Source organism: Halichoeres trimaculatus, unplaced genomic scaffold (assembly GCF_033239565.1).
Source record: "Halichoeres trimaculatus isolate MK-OKI-2021-1 unplaced genomic scaffold, fHalTri1.1 fHalTri1_scaffold_4, whole genome shotgun sequence".
Lineage (NCBI taxonomy): Eukaryota > Metazoa > Chordata > Actinopteri > Labriformes > Labridae > Halichoeres > Halichoeres trimaculatus.
In genome coordinates, this window is record NW_027437182.1 from 25,702,560 (window position 1) to 25,722,720 (window position 20,161).

General features: G+C 40.6%; 1 protein-coding gene across 1 annotated transcript in view; it reads right to left on the bottom strand.

The window, feature by feature from the left end:
• Nucleotides 1-218: 218 nt before the first annotated feature.
• ssbp4 (single stranded DNA binding protein 4) overlaps nucleotides 219-20,161 on the bottom strand; it is a 105,138-nt gene continuing 85,195 nt past the window's right edge. The window contains exons 6-17 of the mRNA XM_074667968.1: nucleotides 13,334-13,417; nucleotides 11,063-11,189; nucleotides 10,812-10,879; nucleotides 9,674-9,738; nucleotides 8,218-8,263; nucleotides 8,080-8,115; nucleotides 7,893-7,947; nucleotides 5,004-5,074; nucleotides 4,819-4,897; nucleotides 4,375-4,403; nucleotides 4,187-4,288; nucleotides 219-3,198 (exon numbers count right to left, since the gene is read on the bottom strand). Of these exons, the coding sequence (XP_074524069.1) occupies nucleotides 3,169-3,198; nucleotides 4,187-4,288; nucleotides 4,375-4,403; nucleotides 4,819-4,897; nucleotides 5,004-5,074; nucleotides 7,893-7,947; nucleotides 8,080-8,115; nucleotides 8,218-8,263; nucleotides 9,674-9,738; nucleotides 10,812-10,879; nucleotides 11,063-11,189; nucleotides 13,334-13,417 (792 nt within the window). The 3' untranslated portion in view covers nucleotides 219-3,168. The remainder of the gene's footprint in view (nucleotides 3,199-4,186; nucleotides 4,289-4,374; nucleotides 4,404-4,818; nucleotides 4,898-5,003; nucleotides 5,075-7,892; nucleotides 7,948-8,079; nucleotides 8,116-8,217; nucleotides 8,264-9,673; nucleotides 9,739-10,811; nucleotides 10,880-11,062; nucleotides 11,190-13,333; nucleotides 13,418-20,161) is intronic.

Below are 20,161 nucleotides of genomic sequence, written 5' to 3' on the forward strand. Positions count from 1 at the left end.
TAAAAAATATTTTATAATTTTGTATCTTTCCCCAAGTTTAACAATGAACCAATAAGATGGCCTGTGATCGTGCAAAATGAAAACTTATCACAGATTTAAATGCTTAACCTTAAATTATATATATTTTAGCTTATGGGATCTTTTCATGTGGGGTGTGAGGTCTTTTCTTTGTGGAGGTGTGGCTGGAAAGCTAAATGGAAGTGAGTTGAACAACAAGGAAAAATCAAAAGACATTTATTATTGATGCATTGTTTCTTTTTTGATAAGCAAATTATCTGTTTTTCTTTCAGTCTAAAGAAACTTTACAATATAAAGAAACATACAAAGAACATCTTTATTACCTACACAAGACACCTAAGTCCCTAAGACAAGATTCTGAACTATCCTACCATGTAAATACAAAGCAAACCCAAGAGACAGACTGCTTCATATTGAATACTGCCATGTCATCAGAAAGGACCATGAACGGTACAAGAGAATCATTCATTTCCCGTTCCCCTGAATCCCTCACCCCTCCCCGACTCAACATAACCACCCCACCCCACCAGCAAATCTTTCTAATGGTACAGTATTATACATCACAATAGAAGTACAGAGATGGCCAACGATCGATATACACAGAGGACTGAGAGAGGATCAGTGAGAGAGCTTCAATCTATACAATAACAGGAGCGAAATAGCAAAGGACACAGTTTCTTTTTGATCTATTCATAATTTAAACAAGGTTCCCAGAAGTATTTTTACCTTTTTAATTTTTTTTTCTTAAATTGATAAAAATCCTTCATATTAAAAACTGCAATAAGAGGTCACATGTTTTTGTGAGAAGTTGCCCTGTGAAAAAGTCTGTTAAATGATTATTCAAAGCCAATAGTAACTGACACATCAGGAGAAGAGAGCAGAGTGAGGACGCCACAGTTAGTTTGCTCCTCTCTGTCCTGTCCTCTCTCTGTCCTATCCTCCCCACCTTACAAGTCTTTAGCAAACAGTTTGCATTTATTGTGTAACTGTATTCTATACATTTTCATGGAAATTTAGCCACACCAGCCGAATAGTCAGCGCATCCATTCTCTATGAAAAACATGGACAGATTTATTTATAATTTACTTTCAGCTGTATTCATTGGTAGTGACTGACATATCAAAACATGTCAATGATATCAAAATGCATTTTACAGTATTTACAAAAAAAGAAAAAAGAAATTAAAGAGAGGGGGAAAGGTTTCTGGGGAATGGAGAGAGGAGGGAGGTGTGTGTCACTACATTAAAGGGGTACTGGAGAGAGAGTGTGTTTCACCCAAGCCACCCAAAGCAAAATTCTGGAGATGTCCCTGTTAGGTACAATCTGTTCACATTGATATCAGAAAATTGATAAATACATCACCATCACCCATAGAGGCTACAGTGGTTGTTAAATTATTGGTGGTTTGACAGAAATGCTGCAGTGTGATACCAGGAGAAATCATTTATCCATAAGAAACAGTGACTGAGAGAGACAAATTAAATAGCATGATATGTAACTAAGCTTGTCTTTGTGTGCAGATTCTATGGGCTTTCTTTTTTCATTAGAATATATTTAAAATAATGACAATCTGCAGAAAACAATCCACAAAAATGGACATGTATCCATTAAAAAAGTATCCCATTAATGTTCCTTTTCTTTAGACAGGCGTTTCTGCAGAGTCAGTTCACCCTGAAGTGCATCACTCTGCTCCAATCAACACTGCAACCTCGCAGTAACCAGGATCCACTATCCTATTTGCATAGGACTCGCAGGTGGAGCTGGTCGATGTGAGTTCCAAGGATGCAGTTATTCAGTCCGTCTTGTCTGGTTATCTTACAGGACCCCAACCCAAAACAATGACTGTATTTGTCCTGTCTCCTATGGTCCTACAATATCTCCTGAGTCCAAAAGGAGACACCAGAGATGGACCAGAATGAATCCTGGGAGGGAAAGTCAACAGCGAGGTTGAACTCAACTAAGATGATGAAAGGTAAGGAACCACTTTCAGGATTCACAGAAAACTTGTAAATAACAAATAATAAAAACAATCACAATAAAAAGCTTAACGAGTCGTATATATACACACAAGACCAAATCTACAGAGGAGATGCTCTCTCGCTCTGTGTGTGACTGAACAAGAACTGGCACCTTTCTCACAACTATAACAGGTTCCAGTGTAGAAACATGGATAATTGTGAGTACGGGGCTTATTAAGACAAAACAACAACACCTCTCAGGCGCATCAGCCACTTTCTACCAGAAACAGTCACCCACCCAGAAAGCTGTTTGAATTCTAAGTTAGGTCTAACTGAAATTTAATTTTTCCAAATGGTGCTACAAACTTTTAGATGACGGAGACTCAAGCTACAAATAAAGAGGAGGTTAAAAGGAGAGGTACGTGAAGCGAGACTGACTGACACCAAAACAAAACACACAAGACGATCTAAAATCATGTAAACAGAAAATTATTGTGCATTTTTGAATGTGTGCTTATTCTGTCATTGTTGATGCTGCTGCAGAGATACAATGTGCCCTTTACAGGAAATCATAACTACATTAGTAGAATAATTCAATTATGAAACTTATAACAATAATATTATCATAATAAAACAAAAATACAAACATGTACTGAAAACCATTTTTGTCCTAAAATAACTATCAGTTCATCCTTTTTTTTATAGATCATTTCCAGGAGCAGAGTTTTTGAATGAGAGTTTTCAGCCTCTGTCAGTCAACAACTGCATTCCCTCATAAGTTATAACCTGCATGAAACAGAGGTGTGGTGGTAGACGCAGTGGGGCATCTTGACTAGGTTTGAATGCCATCCATTGTGTTGGAGCAGTTTCAGACCCTTTCTGTCCAAGGACCCGAGTCGAGACCCGGCAGACGAGGAGAAGTAAAGAAGAAAAGACCGTTCCTGTTGCTTGGAGGCCTTTTCATGTTCTCACACCCATTTTACAGGCATTGGGGTGGGAGGCCTTGAGGGGAGTCCTGCTTTCCAGGGGCATCCCCAGGGGCTAGGTGGCACAGCACACCGTCCATGAGAGGGTGGAGGAGGAAGGGAGAGAGGAGGGTAATGCAAGACGCACCAGAGGTGGGTGGGAGATGGGGATTGGGATAAGGGGAGATGAAAAAGAAATAAAATAAAATAAAAGATATAAAAAAAAATCACACACTCATCGTCATGTTGGGTGAATACTGTAAAGAGAGAAAAAAAGAGAGAGGGAGGGGGGAAAAGAGAAGCCAAAACTATGTTAAACGTCTTATACTTCCCAGTACAAGATAACAGCAGTTCAGCTCACCTAACCTGCAGTAAACACCTTCTGCAGCATACATTACACGTTACAACTAACCCTTTCTGACTATCTTAATATGTCAGTAATCCAGCAGCAAGCAAAGCAGAGTGCAGCCCAAGGGGAAATGTTAAGGAATGTCAGATCAAAGTGAAGATAACAACATGTCAGTCTCATAATTATCAAAGAATGACAATCTCTCCATGCATCAGAGACAGCATATGATGAGGTTTGTTTACATGCTGGTGTTTATTCATGCGGTGTAGGGAGTAAAGCGGAGAAAACCAAGCACAAAAATAGAGCTCTTTTTGAGGCCAGGTTTCATGGAGATTTTTTTGGAACCGTGAGCTGGACAGAGCAAGGCAGGTTTTACAAACACATTTTGAACAGGTGTGTTATTAAAAAGCTTGTCTTTTTTTCTTAAGATCATCTGAGGCCTGAGATTTTATTGGGAAACAAATTGTTTTAGCTTTATTACACAGCTGAATATTTGCTGTCTTTTTAAAAGAATTGAATGACATTTTTCAAAAGCCACCTGATTCAGCAGAAAAGTCAAAATCGTAATTTTGACAGCTTTGTGCAAAATTTTTAAATTTAGTCATTCATATTAAAAATAATGTTAACTTGGAGTTTGATTTGAGCAATGAGTTGAGAAAATATTATTTACAACAGTGTGAGGTCAACATGAAAAGTTGATTTTACTAATTAATTAAGCAGATACAACAGTATGATTTTGTTTTGTTTTTTAATCCTTCTACTTCCACGGTGCAGAAATGACTAATCTACAGATTAAAGTGATTGCATGTGTTTCTCTTCACCTTGTCACAGCTTAGATTTTACATGTTCTCTTAGTATTCCCAGCCTAAGTTTTACCACATTTCATCAGTACTCACACTTTCACTTTGGAATGGGTTTAAAAAGTTGCCTGCCATCTCGCCGTCATCCCGCGGAGTGCCGGGAGGATTGTTCATGCCTGCCATGTTGTTGGGAGAATTCTAAACACAAGTGATGAACAACAATAAGAACACACATTTCTGTACAAAGACAGTCATTTAAAAACATACAGACATCGAAGTCTTACCTTTGGCAACCCATCCATGTCACCAGAGCCTGTGATCCAGAAACAAGAAAAGGAAAACATAAATCATTACTGGGTAACTCTTGGCTTATCCTCAGCTGCTAGCCCAACATCTATTCAGGATATTCAGTGCATGTACAAACAGTCTTTCCTCTCATGTGTAATGGCTTTTAATTAAGCTATTTGTTCCAGATACAGATGAGCACAGACTCACTGGCTTCACTGATCCATCTACAGGATCAATTGGCCTCCCTCTGCTCCACTAATCTTGTTTTAGCTTTGTTCAATACACATGGAACAAGAGCACTTCCTCTACAGGCCATAGGAGGGCAGAGTCTAGCCTCTAAAGTCCTTTAAACATCGAATTGTTTCCCTCTCTCTTTTCATACTCAGGAGCCTTTATCCAACACTCCTTACTTACACTTTAATCTCTTTTTGGCTACTCACCTAGTGATCCATTCATATGATGCTGCTCCATAGCACCCATTCCACCCATGGGCCCATCAGGACCTGGTCCCATTGGGAACTACAGTAAAAAAGTAGAATTATTAAGGGTCATCAGGCTCAAAAAAATGTAAAGGCACTTAACTATTTTAATGTTATTTGAAACCACACAGCATAACATTACTTACATTAGGTCTATTTCCACCTGGACCGATGGGGTTCATCATTGTGTAGATGTTTTCACTTGAGTTTGTTGAATCTGTGAGTAGAGGACATTCATACATTCACAATCAGAGTATTGTAAAGCTGCCAGAGATATTAACAAATAAGCTTCAGCTTTGTCCATTCTCATATCTTATATCAAAATGTCCTAAAAAAGGTAAAAATACCTGGGTTTGGGTCAAGGGGTGTGTACTGACTGGGAAACCAAAAAGCTAAACTTCACAGCATAGATTGTAGTGGCTCTGTCTTTCAGCGTATTTGACATAGATTCAGTGTCATTTTGTACAATGTGTTCAGCCGTAGCCCGGACCTGGTCTCATTTCTGCTGCACAGCACAAAGGCTACTTGTGTGCTACTTAAAGCGCCAGCACATAATGTCAGTGAATCTGTCAATCATTCTACACCCTGCTTTCTACAATGTGCAATAAAAGAATCCTATTATCTCCAATGCCTACAATCAAGAGATTAGATGGGGTTTTTATGTGGACACCCTGGCAACTTAGCAACAACCAGCACACACTGTGTCAGTCCCTCTGCCTGTCTGTCTGTCCTGAAAAGATTCAGAGGGATGATGTGACCTGGATCTGACATTTCAGGCAGAGAGTTGCAGGTGGAGGACTGAAAGAAGCAGGAAAAAATAACAACAGATTGACAGACTGAAGAGGAGATGGATAAAGTAAAGTGGTGGGGAGATCTTGCCTGTTAGTGTCCCTGACTGCAGCTTGTGTTGTCGTGACAGGAGGAGGGGGGCAATACTGAGTGGGAGGTGTGAATTTTTGTTGGAGGTTTGTGTGTATGCACATGTGTGTATGTGTAAGCAGTCTTGGCGACTGTGGTGGAAATATGTTTTCCACTCCCTGTGTACGTGTAAGCAGGAGCGTTTTGTGCAAAAGGTTGCCCAGGCAACGAATCACAATGGAGGTACGTATATAAATAATTAATAGTGGACACAAAAAAAGAGCTCTCCACAGGCCAACAGAAACAGAACATCTACAGGAGATCAGCCAGCAGTGTTTTGTTCTCAGCTAAACCTCCACAGTGGTGCTAGTTTTGACGGGTCAAAGCTGAGACGGATCGGTCAATTTGATTACAGGACAACATGTCTCTGCATATCTTTGAACATCACTCAACAATGGACAAAAAGTACAACCAACAACTATATTTTTCAAGAACAGACTTGATGTGGAAAAAGGTGAAAACAAATGTGTTACCTGACCACACTAAAGCATCCATGTGTCACGTAAAATGACTACATAAAAAGACGGACAACACGACAGCTCCCAAAAAGTGAAGGCAGAATTTCTGGAGCTCTCCCCACAGCCTGGCTACGGCACAGCCGGGGACTGCATTTTTATTCATCTATGTTAAGAAAATTACTACACATCTGCACAATATTAGAGTTTTTTTTATACAACAACAGTATCTTATTGTCTAGAATTCAACCACTAGATGTCACCATTGTAATTTGCACCAAAGAGTTATTACCACTGTCACTATTTCTATTATCTATACACTGCTGTTTGTCGGTTTGCATTAGTTTCAGCCTTTAAGGTTAGTCATCAGCTTGTTTTAAATAACAAGGATGCATGAGAGCAAAAATAAGCTTTTCACTGATTTGACGAATGGAATGAAAACATTATTTTTGCACAAATATTTTATGGGGATGGGTACTGAATTAGGTACTTTTATTGGTACCGACCATATTCTGTCAAAAGTACTGAGTACTGATTCACGTAAAATCAAAACGTACCATGTTTAGGTACCTAAACGCATCCTTGTGACTGTGAGGGAGTGGAAGAGTATGTAAATTTCCATGCTGGGCATTAACACAGCATTGCAAGGCTATATTGTGAAGAATAAATATGTTAAATTGAAAAAAATATATACTTTATTATTAAAGAAATTATTATTTTTTACCATATAAACACTAAAAAGTACTGAAAATTGGTACCGTTGAGTACCAGTACCGGTTGCCAGGTACCCGACATCGGTACCATATTGTTTCAAAATTGAAAGGTACCCATTCCTGATATTTTAGTTAGTTTGGCAGTTAGAGAGTACAAGTTAAGATGTACCTTACACCTCAGTGGTGCAACCATACACTGTCACAATAAAGTTGCACATTATCTACTCAAATGCTTGAAACTAACTCAAGTTGCTATCATCTGTTGCCATGCTGTCTTAAAGGATTTTTTTCATGAGTTAGTTAAATGTTTTTATAGGTAGTAAAAGGGATGGAAAGACAATAACATTACTTCACCAATTAGTTCCTACTGCCCAGTAGGGGTGGGTAAAAATATTGATGAATCGATGCATCAAAATATTGCCTTGCCAAATTCAACATCGATTCAGCAAATCCTCTGAATCGATTAATCTCCTGGCAAATAGGGGGACTGCTATTCCCGTTGTGTGGACGAGGGCCACGAGAGACCAAACAACAAAAAAAGGCAATATCAAACCTAGGGAACCTAGAGAATTGAAACCGAATCTAACTGTGCGGTTTTTAGCAATACCCAGCCCCACTGTCCAGACATCAGCTGGAAAAAATCAGCACCAGAGGGAAATATCAGCCTTCACTGCAGGAAGTATTTTGACTTCACTTTTAGACAGTCTACAAGGTAAAGACATGTTGCCTTCCCTTCTATACAGTCGATGTAGTAGATGTTTTACATTCCCAAAAACACTCCTTAACGCTTCTTTCTACTTATTTCACTTGCTCTCTCTGCTTTTCTCTCCCAAAGAGATGCGTGTATCCAACAGAGATCAGTTTTTTTATGTCTCTCAGACACAGCCTTTCTTCACTGAACACTGGATAAAAGTAAAAATCAGGAAGGAAACTGAGGAGTATTACTCACCTCCAGGGCTCGGCATGATGGGAGTTCCTGGTGGGCCGCCTCCCCCTGGAGGGCCCTGAGGGGGTGAAGAGAGAAAGAGAAATGAGCAGTGAGTGCACTTCAGATGGCAGCGTGCCTGTTACATATCACTGCATGACAGGTAATTTATGGCCTGTGGTCCAACACGAGTCTATGACGGGACACTTACCACATAGTTGCCTGGAGATGAAGATGAATAAGCTATCTGCAGAGAGAATAGACCCGGGGTGAAACAAAACATGAGACACAGTTATCATAAACACACTCAGTCATGTAGGAGATAGAGATTTGAGAGAGTGTGACTCACTGAGTTGGTGTTGGGGTTCGGCCATGGACCTCTTCCACCAGGACCCCTGGGAAAACAGATATTTGGTGGAAACTTTTGGCACAAAAGGCATTTGAAATAACAGAGCAAATATTTTCAACAGGGAAGAAAAGATATAAAAAAGCAAGTGCAACTGCTATTGGCCAATCAAAATATCCATTTGATAATGCAGACCGAGTCCTAACCCAAATTTGACCGACTGCCCCCAGTTCACAAGAATCTGACTTGTTCAGTCAAGTTTTCTTGAAACAATGAAAGCAAGCAGAAAATCATGAACCTCTCAAGCTTTTAAAAACATTAAAAAAAAAATCCCAGAAACTTAGCATCATCTACAATGGATAATAACAATTTGTTATTTATTCTATTTGTGTATTTTTATTTTTTTTGCTTCATCAAGAAGTGATGTAAAGAAGCTAGTTAAGGCAGTCGGCTTGAGTTACACTCTCCACACAGTCAGTCTCCACAATTATCTCACTAATGCTCTCTACCAATTTGGTGGTTAATTCAAGCTGCAAAATTTATTCTCTCTCCCTCTGCTCTGTTGTTCTTACAGCATCCCTGCGCCAGCACTGTCCTCACATTTTCTGCCACACCAACATCTAGCTGCAGAAATGATATTGTCCTATCATTTCTGCATGTAAAACCAATCTATATGAGGAATGATCAAGCCAAACTCTGACTTTGTTCACTTTGAAAACAAGTTATCTGATAACAATCTTTACATATCTGGTAACTTGTTTTCTTATTAGCTTCTGGACAGATTCAGAAACAAGTGAAACATCTCAGGTTGCTGGTTTCTCTTTATGCCAGCCTCAAATTAGAGAAAATTGTGCTTTTGAGGTTAAACTACTAAACTTGAGATCTGTTTCTTGCTGAAACAGCAACTGTGAGCACTATAAACATTTATAAAAACAGCCAAAGACCTGTTTGTTAAAACCTTCCCTTGTCTCTTCTGTCTGCCTCTGCTTTTAGTAACTGTCTTTATCAACCATCCATTGTAAATTCACTGATTTGACTTTCAGCCTTTTTTTTTTAATTTAACCAGCTAACTGTATTACTATGCTCATTTTATTTTACATAAATTGATCCTGTGCATTTTGATTTTGTGTCAATAGTTTTTAAATGAAAGTAAATTTGGTTGAAAACAAACTGCAAAAACATAAAAATCAGACCTTGATTTTTTCTCTGCCCATACAATTTCCTTTACAACCTTTTCTTTTTAGAAAAAAAGTCTTGAGGGCAATTTTTTCCCTTATTTTGATAGAATAGTTAAAGACAAACAGAAGATCAGGAGAGAAGAGATCACATATCTGACTAGATCAGTGACATCTGTAACCTCTGTACATTGGTCACATGCAATACCAGCCGAGCTATACTGGCACCCCTCTGCTTTTCTGCTGCAGAAGTTTAGACATTTGCTCCTTTTTAAAGTACTTACATGTTCATGCCAGGCATCCCTGGCCCCATCGAGTTTGGAGGTGGCCTCATTCCTCCACCGTAGTTCTGCAAAGACAAAACAAACAGTCAGTACGCTGTCTCACACCTGCTCTGTTTAAATGTATGAATCTTAATGAAGGTCAGCGACCATCATGTCTCTTACTAACTGCTGATTAATTATAGTATATATGGGCTGTGTGTGTTGGCTGTATGTCATGTGTCTCGATGTGTGCATGCTCCCAACTCTGTGTTTGCATGTATGTTTTCATGGCTGCCCAGCAGGCGGGTTTGGCACACTTACAAGTCTGTACTTGTAAATGTATTTGTGTTAGCCTGCGCGCGTGTGTGAGTGAGATAGATATAGAGAAAAGGAGAGAGTAGGGGGGCAGGCCAGAGAGCAGCTTCACTCAGAGGAAGAGTTTTGTTCAGCAGACGATTACACTTGTCGAGCAGATGCCACACCAGCTGCTGGTGCACTTGCTGCCAAAGTCACCGAGCCAGGGTGGCACAGAGAGGGGCCGAGGGGAACATAGGGGGAGAAAGTGTGTGTGTGTCTGTGTGAAGTCATACTGGAAAGGGAGTTGGTAAGGTGTAGAATGAAGCAGCTGGCTGGTAATGGTAATTCAAAGGGACACTGTTGTTTAAGCATCTTATGTATTACACTGAATCACAGCGACAAAACTGGAAGTGATAAAAGGAAACCAACTTGGCACCAATTTGGGTTAAAATGTGTTGGTGGCGGCTTGCTCAGAGCAGCCAGAGTTTTCCGCCTCTGTTTGTCCCTAAGGTGGGAGTCAGCAAGTAGGATTTAACATGTAGAACGGGTACTGCTGGCAGTGGGTGAACTCTGGTCGCAGCCAAGCTAATCATATGAGAGCTTCTGATATTTAGCAGCAAAGCTACAAGCGTTGCAGAGCAGATTTCCTCTCCAGCAGGGGATGATTGTATGGTGTATGTATCAGCTGCTGGTTTCATGTGACTAACGCTATCACCAAAGACCTACATTTTGAGCAACCAGACATTGTTTTGGTCTATAAACTGATAATCCAAGAACCAAATCTGTCAATTTGGCAGCTGCTGAATCAGAGCTGAATGACAGCCCAGATATCCTGACTAAACGTAACAGAAGAGGTACCTACCTGTGGGCCCATGCCTCCCATTCCTCGAGGGGGATTCATTCGCATTGGACCTCCCATGTTTGGATGTCCTTTAGTGACACACAAACACACACACAGGCGCAGAGCAGCTTGTTAGAACAGCAGCACAGTTTAGATCAATAATAATTCCATAAATAAGGAGAAAGCATTCATGTTCAGAGGCCAATATGAGATTTCTCTGCAAAGTGGAAAAGTGCAGCCTCTCTGAAATAACACCACTCGTTTGTCAATACCTTGAGGTCTGGTGGGGTCCAAGCTGTTTGGCAGGAGAGGCTGTGACCCGGGGATGCTCCCAGGAGGCTGATTTGGCATTCGGAGTGAGGGCCTGGGTCCGCCGGGGTACCGGGGAGACATGAATGGCTGCAGGAAGGACATGAGATGCACAATGCTTACTTTATCTCTTATAGATAGCAGGATGTTAGGGACTGAGCAACGAGCCAAAACATCTCCTGGAGGAGTCCAGCACATTGATCAAGTTTGCAATTTAACTTTTTCCTGTTGACTATGTGGAAAAAATGTTAGCTTCTAACAGCAGGGGCAAACAACATGTGAAATATTTTTAACATTAATCTCAACTATTTAGAGGGCACAGAACTTTAAATAATTTATGGATCAACAGTAGAGAACAGCAAGAAGAAGAAGAGAGACTACCAAAAAAGGAAAAAAAAGAAACAACACATTAAAGGAGAGCTTGAGTGAAATATGTTCACAGACTTAGAAAGTTAAAATACCTTTATCATGAAAAAAAAAAAAGTTGATTCAACTCGAGTCAGATGATAAGAATGTTGTGCCCACAGATTTAACTTTCTGATTTTTTTTAAGTGAAAGCAACAAAAGTAATGTTACCTAAGGACATCATAAGGGCTAAAATTCACAGATTCTAATGCACAGCAATGATTGAAGTGCAGGTATACCATCAGGTCACTGCCATTATCACCTCTGGAAACATATCTAGACTTGATAACAAAGCAGTTTCAAACTTGATAGAGTTCTGTTTTTTTCCTTTAAGAAGCAGCTATTTGGGGGTTTTGGAATTAAGAAGCAACAACTCTAAAAATGGTATGTTTTGATATTAAAAACCACAATATTAACATAATCTGCCGACATATGAGATCTAGATTTAATTTCATTAATACACATCTGCTGCTCAGAATAAGACGTATGAGTGTCATATGACAGAAAACATTCTTCCCGGTGTTATCATGGGGATACTTGTTACAAAGACTTTGTTAACCTAATTTTGGGCTGTTCTCTTTGTAGGTCAGCAGGGGGAGCTATTGTGTTAAAGAACAATGGGCTGTAGCAGTTATGTTAGATTACCAAAGAGGAGGGGCTTGCCATCAAGTTTTGGAAAGTAAGACCTTAGGTGGTTCAGTCCATTAGGATAAAGGTAAGAGAGGACAGATAAGAGAGGAGAACAGAGAAACATGCTGGGAAGAAGGAACGTTACAGGAGATAGGAGAGTGAAGTAGAAAGAAAAACAGAGATATAGAGGAAGTAGGACTGTTTTTCATTTTAATTTTTGCTCGTTTTGTGCAGCTGGCATGTGCAGTGCATTTCCTTAATGTGTTGCCACAACCAGCCACAATGCTACAAAAACGCAGCCATATTAGCCAGCTGTATAACAGAAAACAAAGGCACCATTCACACAGATGTTTCAGCTAAGCATGAGCAAAAACTGAGACACACACACGCATCCACAGTCAGTTCGCAACTAGTGAATAATGTAAAGCCCTACAGACACATGGTTTTCAGCATTTTCTATGACACTACACTGCTGCATCTACACACACCCAAACAGAAAGCCATGTTTCAGTGTCACACGAGAGAAATTAATTCCAAACTCAATCCAACTATTTAAGCGTCAGGAGAAACACACTGATCTGAATGCTGATTGTGTAAGAGTTGTGTGTTTTGGTCACAGAGCATGAGCAGCATAATGTTACTCATATCATCTTCACACAGAGATAAGAGCAGACAGCACAAGTACAACAGGAGTGTGGATCACAATGATAATTATGCACGTGTGTGAGTGTTAGGGGCGAGTGGAAGATGAGTTATATAATCCTAGTTATGCCTTAAGGAAAGGAATGACTTACAACTGTTTCCTTTCTTACTCTCTTCTCCTGTTTCCCCTGCACCTTGTCCTCCTCCCCTCTCCTCCTTTGACCATGTTGTGGTGGGTTTGTGCACGAAGAGCCGCACCATGTCAGGCTCTGCTGCAATATTAATGCTCTATTGATGGACTATGGGATGGTGAGTGCAGGGCTGAGGGAGAGAGGGGGCCCTCCAGATGCACCTCGGCTCCTTACAGCTGGGCCAACACAGCTAAATTATTCATCCAGCCAACCATCATGGATGCTGCCTGTCCTGCCTGTTAGCACAACAAGAGACCCGCATGCTGTGTGTGCTTATGTTCTGCTAGCCAGTGAGTGAGCCAGTAGACTTAGATAAGGGACAAAGACACAGCAGATGAGAAAAGAGAGAAAACATTTGCGTCTCACCTGTCCATGAGGCCCCATCATGGGGTTGCTGGGGTTGTGTGGGGGAGGCTGCGTGTGGGGAGAAGGCTGAGATCCTGGAGGACCCTGGTGGAGAAAGTTCAAAATAGATATCAGTTATGTGCTCGAAAAATGTATTTTGTGTTATTCAAACCTGGTGGGAAAGCTAAATATGTACAGCTTACATTACTCAGCACATTAAAACACTCTTTTCTAGGGATGGGAATTAATAAGATTTTGTCAATACCGATGCCCTTCTTGATTCTGCTTATCGATCTGATTCTTTATCGATTCCCTTATCAATTCCTGTTGTGAATTTTCTTGGTACAAAAAGTAGCTTTATAGGTTTTCTGTGTCAACATCATTTACTTGAGTTAACACTGTAAGTCAATAAAATGTAATTGGTCCCTGAGTCTGGATATTTCTGGACATAATTATACAGAAACAGGTAAAAATTGCACAACGTGACGCTGATGTACTGTGTTGTAATATATTAAAAATTCAAGTAGGCCATCTAGTGCCTTAAAGTGGTTACAGCAATGGTTTAAGTTGTTTGGAACCTTTCCGTAGTTATGAAGTCAGCCATGAGCCTTTCAATTGTCTGTTAGCTTTTGACATTTTAAGTTCTCAGTATTTTTTACAAAGAGTTGATGTGATATGTTTCTGTGATGAAAGTTGAAATTCTATTCTAAAGCTGAAGTTATACTGATGTATGCTAACTGCTAGCATATCAATGCAGTTTCCCATATACGCTAGCATCAGGCTTGGGCTATTCTGTTATTTTGGTAAATAAGGTGATTTATACCATTTCGAATGTACTGAATATGAATCTCCTGAGAGAGTAATGTACATTTCTTTATGAAGTCAGTTCTTCAGTAAAACTTCAAGCTGAAAATCCTGAATCAGAGTTTTCTTGGGAAATGTTATCTAACTGCTAAGCTAAGATAGCTGCAGCAGACTAGTTGACATAAGGCCTGGCGGCTCCAGCACAATGTAAAGAATTGATAAGGAAATCTTTAAGCACAAAGGCTAACGATATCAATGGATTGAAACATTTCTTATCGATTCTCAACAGGAACTGGTTTTCGATTCCCATCCCTACTCTTTTCCTAAGTAGCTCTGTTGGTTTTTTCTCAAATAGGATTTTTTTCAGAAGTTTAAATATGCCACCAATCAACAATATTCACAAGCAGATAATATGCAAGATGAATACATTTTGAATTCTATCGCCCTTAAAATATTTATTTTTAGGGTTTAAAACCATGTTACATATATATTTCTCCTTTGACTTCTCAGCTGAGCCTGGGAATTTTTTCTAAGTGAAACATTTTCACTCAACTACAAAGCTGTGTAGGTTTTTTTCAACACTGCACTAGTAAGAAGCAGAAAGACACTGTTGGCTCTCATCGAAGGTGTGCCAAATAGGCCAAAATAGTGCATAACAAAATAACAGAGCAAACAAGTTAAATTTGGGAGGGGGTATGACATGCACTAAATCATCTGGGGGTCAGGAATTGATCTTCACCAACTGAGCCGAACCGGCATCCCACAATTCAAGGGTTTTGTTCCTTCGCTCCAGATGGCAGGAGAAGCTAAGTGCAGGCTTACTTGCCATTACGCTCATTATATAATTACAACATGTCTAATCTAAAGCACTACAGTGAAACTATCACATCCATTCAGTTACCTTAAAAGAAGGCTTTGTAGCAGGCTTTGACATTTATATTTGAAGCGGGCCACACTGATTTTCACACAGAGGATTTTTTAATTGCCAGGATGAGGTCAAGCCAATTCAAGATGTCTAGACATTAAATTGCCTGTTTTACCACAATTTCACAGTGAGACCTCCAAATTCACTTTGACAGCAGCGCTGCTCTGTGGTCTGCAGTCGTGGCCAAAGAAAGCTTTATCTTGGTTCTTTCATTCTACATGGGACTGCCAAATATTTGAACCCAATCAAACATCATTGTAGCAAAACACAGAAAAATGTTTAAAGAAGCAAAGCCATTCAGTCTGAGCTGATGTCTCAGTTAGCGGCATGTGGGTTGCAATTCCCCTTTAAGAGTGAATGATCCTTTTCTGAGGATAATCTCTCAGAGCAAACACTAGGTTAAGCACATCAAAGTGAGTAAAGAATCAGGAGTCTGTGTGAACTTTGACCTCTTTGTCTTTTCTCCAGTCACCTCATCTGACTCCAGCAGCAGCTGCTCCAGCAGGGTACTCTTACTACCTGTACATCAATACGGAGGCAGAGAGGACCACCCACTGCCAGACCAGGCTTATCAAGCGGGCTGCCAGAGCCTCCGTCAGGCTCTCTGCTATCAGGTAACATTACAGGTGTGTGTACGAGTGTCTGTGAGTGTTTTTGTGCTGTGCAACCCAGCAACAATGAGTGTGAATATGAAATCTCCCTCTTTTTCACTGGTGAAAGCCGCCTCTTCTTCTCACAGGTGTGGAGTGTGTGCTGGCTTAAATGTGTGTGTATGTTAAGTGTGTGAGTTGCACTGAAGTAGGCTTCTACTTCAACAGGTGCGTATCTGACATCGCGGTGAATAGCAAAAGGATTAGGGGATTAACCACATGAAATATAATCTTAAACACACAGACGTGCGCACACACACACACACACACACACACACACACACACACACACACACACACACAAAACAACAAACATGTTGTTTTTAAATATTTGCTCTTATATTTCAGGGCAAACACAAAGTTAAGGCGAAAACTGATCACTTCTTGTTTCGTTTTAGCTCTGATCTCAGATGTGTGCACAGATAAAGTATAATAATGTACTTATAACCTGAATGTCTTTCCAACTCCCAAATCGTCTTAAAAACTATTAGTGTGATTTATCAAAACACGAACAGTGATTGAGTCTCAACAACAAGAGCGGCAGTCATATCAAATCTATCAACAGAAAGGGGTTTGGTGCATTTCACCTCTGTTTACTGAGCCCCAAATATCTCTAATAGATATAATAGCGTAGCTCTAAGTTGCCAACTACTACAAAATAATTTAAACTATAAGCATTAGAGAAAACAGCTGTAATGTTTAAAGTTGTGTCACGGAAATCCCTTCAGGATAAGATAAGATCCCTCCATGTTGTGTCAAAGTTCTGCTCGCCGCACTGGGAGTCAAATGTCCATAAACACCCACACACTTTACCTCATCTCTGACACAGAAACATTGCCGGAGTATTGTTGTTTTGATATTTAGTAGTCCTCAATTTAATGTTAAAATAACATAAAAAAGAATAATTCAAATTGCTCATGGTCAATAATGAAAAGGAATTCAGTGTAATGGATATAAACCCTCAGGAGTAATAAAAACAACTTGACAGTTTAACCAGCTGAAGCCAGCAAATACTGATGCACTTTCAGACTGAATCACCATGCTATAGGTTCAACATATCTCTGTGTTGTTTTTTTAAGGGTAAATCAAAAATCCAATGCTAAGGAACCCCTCTGAAGAAGCACAAGCTTTTACACTGACTCCAAAATGAGGAGTGGAGAGAAAGAAGAGTTAATTGTTTTATTGATACCTGGCAAAAACTGTACATGGATACAAAAAAGAAATGCTACCAAAAACATATTGATATAAGTGTTAGGGAATCTTATGATGCTGCCAAGTCGACATGCAGTGAAGGATGTCAAACACAGATGATGCAATCTGCTGATTTAAAAATTATGTTACAATTATTTTTTCTTCTCACCAATTAAAATTGTCTGTTAATGTGAGTGTGTCTATTTTTACATTTGTAGTCAACTCCTTTTTAAAACTCAATTTTAGTGGTTCCTCATATCTTTAGTTAGGAGATAAAAGTCTCTGTTATGTCTGTGTGTATCACTGCTCACAGACAAAGGATGCCAAAGAGGAACAATTTCCATTTCCTCGTTAAATCTAATGACTGGTTGATCCATGATAACTAATATAGCCGTCTTGTCACCTATAAGCATCATTTTTCACCAAAAACAGCGCACCACAAATACCTGCATCTCTCTTGCACAAATCCTCCCTCTACCTCCCTTCCCACCTCCTCCTTTCTCCCCCTTGTTTTCCAACACTGCCCACTGTGTGGCCCTCCCTGTGGGAGAGCTCTGCTGGCATGGCTAGGACAGCGGAGTGCCGACAGAGCTGAGCTAAAGGACCCTGTGGATGCTGCCATGGTGGGAAAATAAACACAACTGACTGACGGCTTGAAACACGAGTGATCGCACAGGCCATACAGATAGAGAAACACAGATAGGCCATAGAAAAGCACGGCTTATATTAGGAGAGATTAGACATGTTTTGTGCTAAAAACACTTAAGCAAGAAAAATTCACAACCACACTCTTTCCCGAGGAGAAGCTCGGTGGCAGCGAGGCGCTTACAACAGGTGCTTCCTATTCTATTGAGAGATGTCAGTTTACTTTGCTTTCTGTATTGATTCTATTCATCTTATTGTCCACAGACCAGCACACGCAGAAAGCAAAGATGTCTTCAATAGATCCTCTCATTAACCAGCAACATACCAAGAAGCCGCTCAATAGTCCTACTCAACACACTGAAAATGTTTATATAGTTAAAAACACAGCACTCTCTAGATGTGCTGGTTATGACAACTGTAACTGTGCCACTGTGGTTGCTCTGACTCTGTATGTGCATGTGCATGTGCGTGTGTGTGTGTGTGTGTGTGTGTGTGTGTGTGTGTGTGTGTGTGTGTGTGTGTGTGTGTGTGTGTGTGTTTTGGTTGGTTAACACCAGCTGTACTGGCTCGCTCTGTCTCTCAGCAGGTTCACGCTGGGGCTAATGCTGCGCTAGCTCTGTCTGACCTCAGAGGTTATTGTTGTTGACGTGCCAGTCTGAGTGTGTGTGCACGTGTGCGTGTGTGTGTGTGTGTGTGTGTGTGTGTGTGTGTGTCTAACAAGACACCCCTGCAGGGTTTGGCTGCACAGATCCAGCTGCAGTAGGCTTATTCCCCACATCACACAAACACACACCGTCTGTACAGTTTTACTTATTTAGGAGGAGATGGCACTGACTTACAGTAATTTTTTTAAAGCCTTAATTTAACTGAAACCTTAATGAAACCAAAAAGTGAGTCTGAAATGTGACATTTTATCTTGTGAAGAACTGTTTTCGTCCCTAAATGTGAATAATATCTCCTTGGATTCAGCTCTGCTAACATGTTTTGTCACTGCAATAAAGAAAATACACATTTTTACTACACACACTCTCACTGGCTGGTTCCTCTCTATAATGTGCCATAATGGAGCATTGCTCCTCTGGCTGGGCCTCCCTGGGCCTTCCTGCTATTACATCTGAATGGGCCAGCATATGGCCTTTATGGCCGCACTGTTCTCTCTGCAGGTCCCTGCAGAGCGAGGCAGAGAGAACATTTTGACTGTCACAGAGGTGTGCACAGGGTGAGTCTGAAAAAGTAGCTTTGTGGGAGTGAAAGGGGGGAGTACGTTTTGCATGGAGTTGTTTGTGTATACGTGTAGGAGAGGGGGGGAGAAGGAGGAGGAGGGGGAGGGGGCACAGGGAGCGTTAAATGAAGCAATTAATAAAATCATTTTCTACCCGGCTAAGGAGATAACAGCTTGGCACAGTACCACAAGCCCATCAACAACCCCCAACAACACACACACACACACACACACACACACACACACACACACACACACACACACACACACACACACACACACACACACACACACACACACAGCTCTCATTTCAGCTTAAAGGAAGACCCACACCACTGCCCCTCATGGACCACTAACACAAGAATGAAGAGAAGGAGGAGAGGGGAAAGAGGAGTTAGTTTTTCTTTTCTTTTTTGTTTATGGCTGCAAACACTAGAGGGCAGTGTGGAACTACCATCAAACTTCTCTACACACACACACACACACACACACACAAACACACACACAAGCGAGAACACAAAGCAGCCTGCATCAGTGAACACAACAAACAAAGCCAGGAGGAACAGCACCTCGCACACACACACACACACACACACACACACACACACAAGCACACACACTCATTGTCATTCCTTGCTAACATTCCTGAGAGAGCGGCGGTGGCAGCAGTGGGTCTCCTGCTAGCTCATGGTCTATAGCATGGCAACACGTCAGCTCAGAGATGAACAGAACATGCTATCAGGGGTGTTTTTTCCCTGGAGGACGGCTGGGAAACGCTGACAGCCGTTTAAACATGTTACGATGCCACCAAATGATTTATATATACCTGTGATCCCTGCCTTAGCTGAGGGGAAAATTCAAAGCTTACAGCTGAAGTTTTACCAGCACACACTGGGGATATGATCGAGTGTTTGTGTGTGTGTTTAAAAGCAGATCTTACACCTGACTTTAAACAGATACCATATCGGAAAAGATGCTGCAGAAAGAGACAAAGGATGTAAAGTAGGAGACAAAGGCTGCAGAGATAAATGTGTAACTGTGGGCACTTCACCTGTTTATAGCAAGCCTTACAGTAGCTAGAGACAGACAACGGGCTAAGATAATGTCGAGGAATGCCTCTGGTTTTAAAGTGTCTATCATACAAGAAGTGCTCGGTATCATCTTTGTCGCTGTCCTCTCAAGGATAAGCTGAGGTGATAACAGTCAAAAGACAGTTTGTCTCCTCAATGGGTTTAGTTCAGGCAGAAGTGAAAAGTTTTACCTGCATGCTGTCATCTGTCTTTTTCATAGATGAATTCACAGCGGTACTTGAGATTCTGTTCTTAAAAAGGGACATTTCAACGTCTACCAAAGACTTTTCTACATACTCTTTTGTCAGTTGCTCATAAAATTCAAATGCGTGCTGTTTTCTG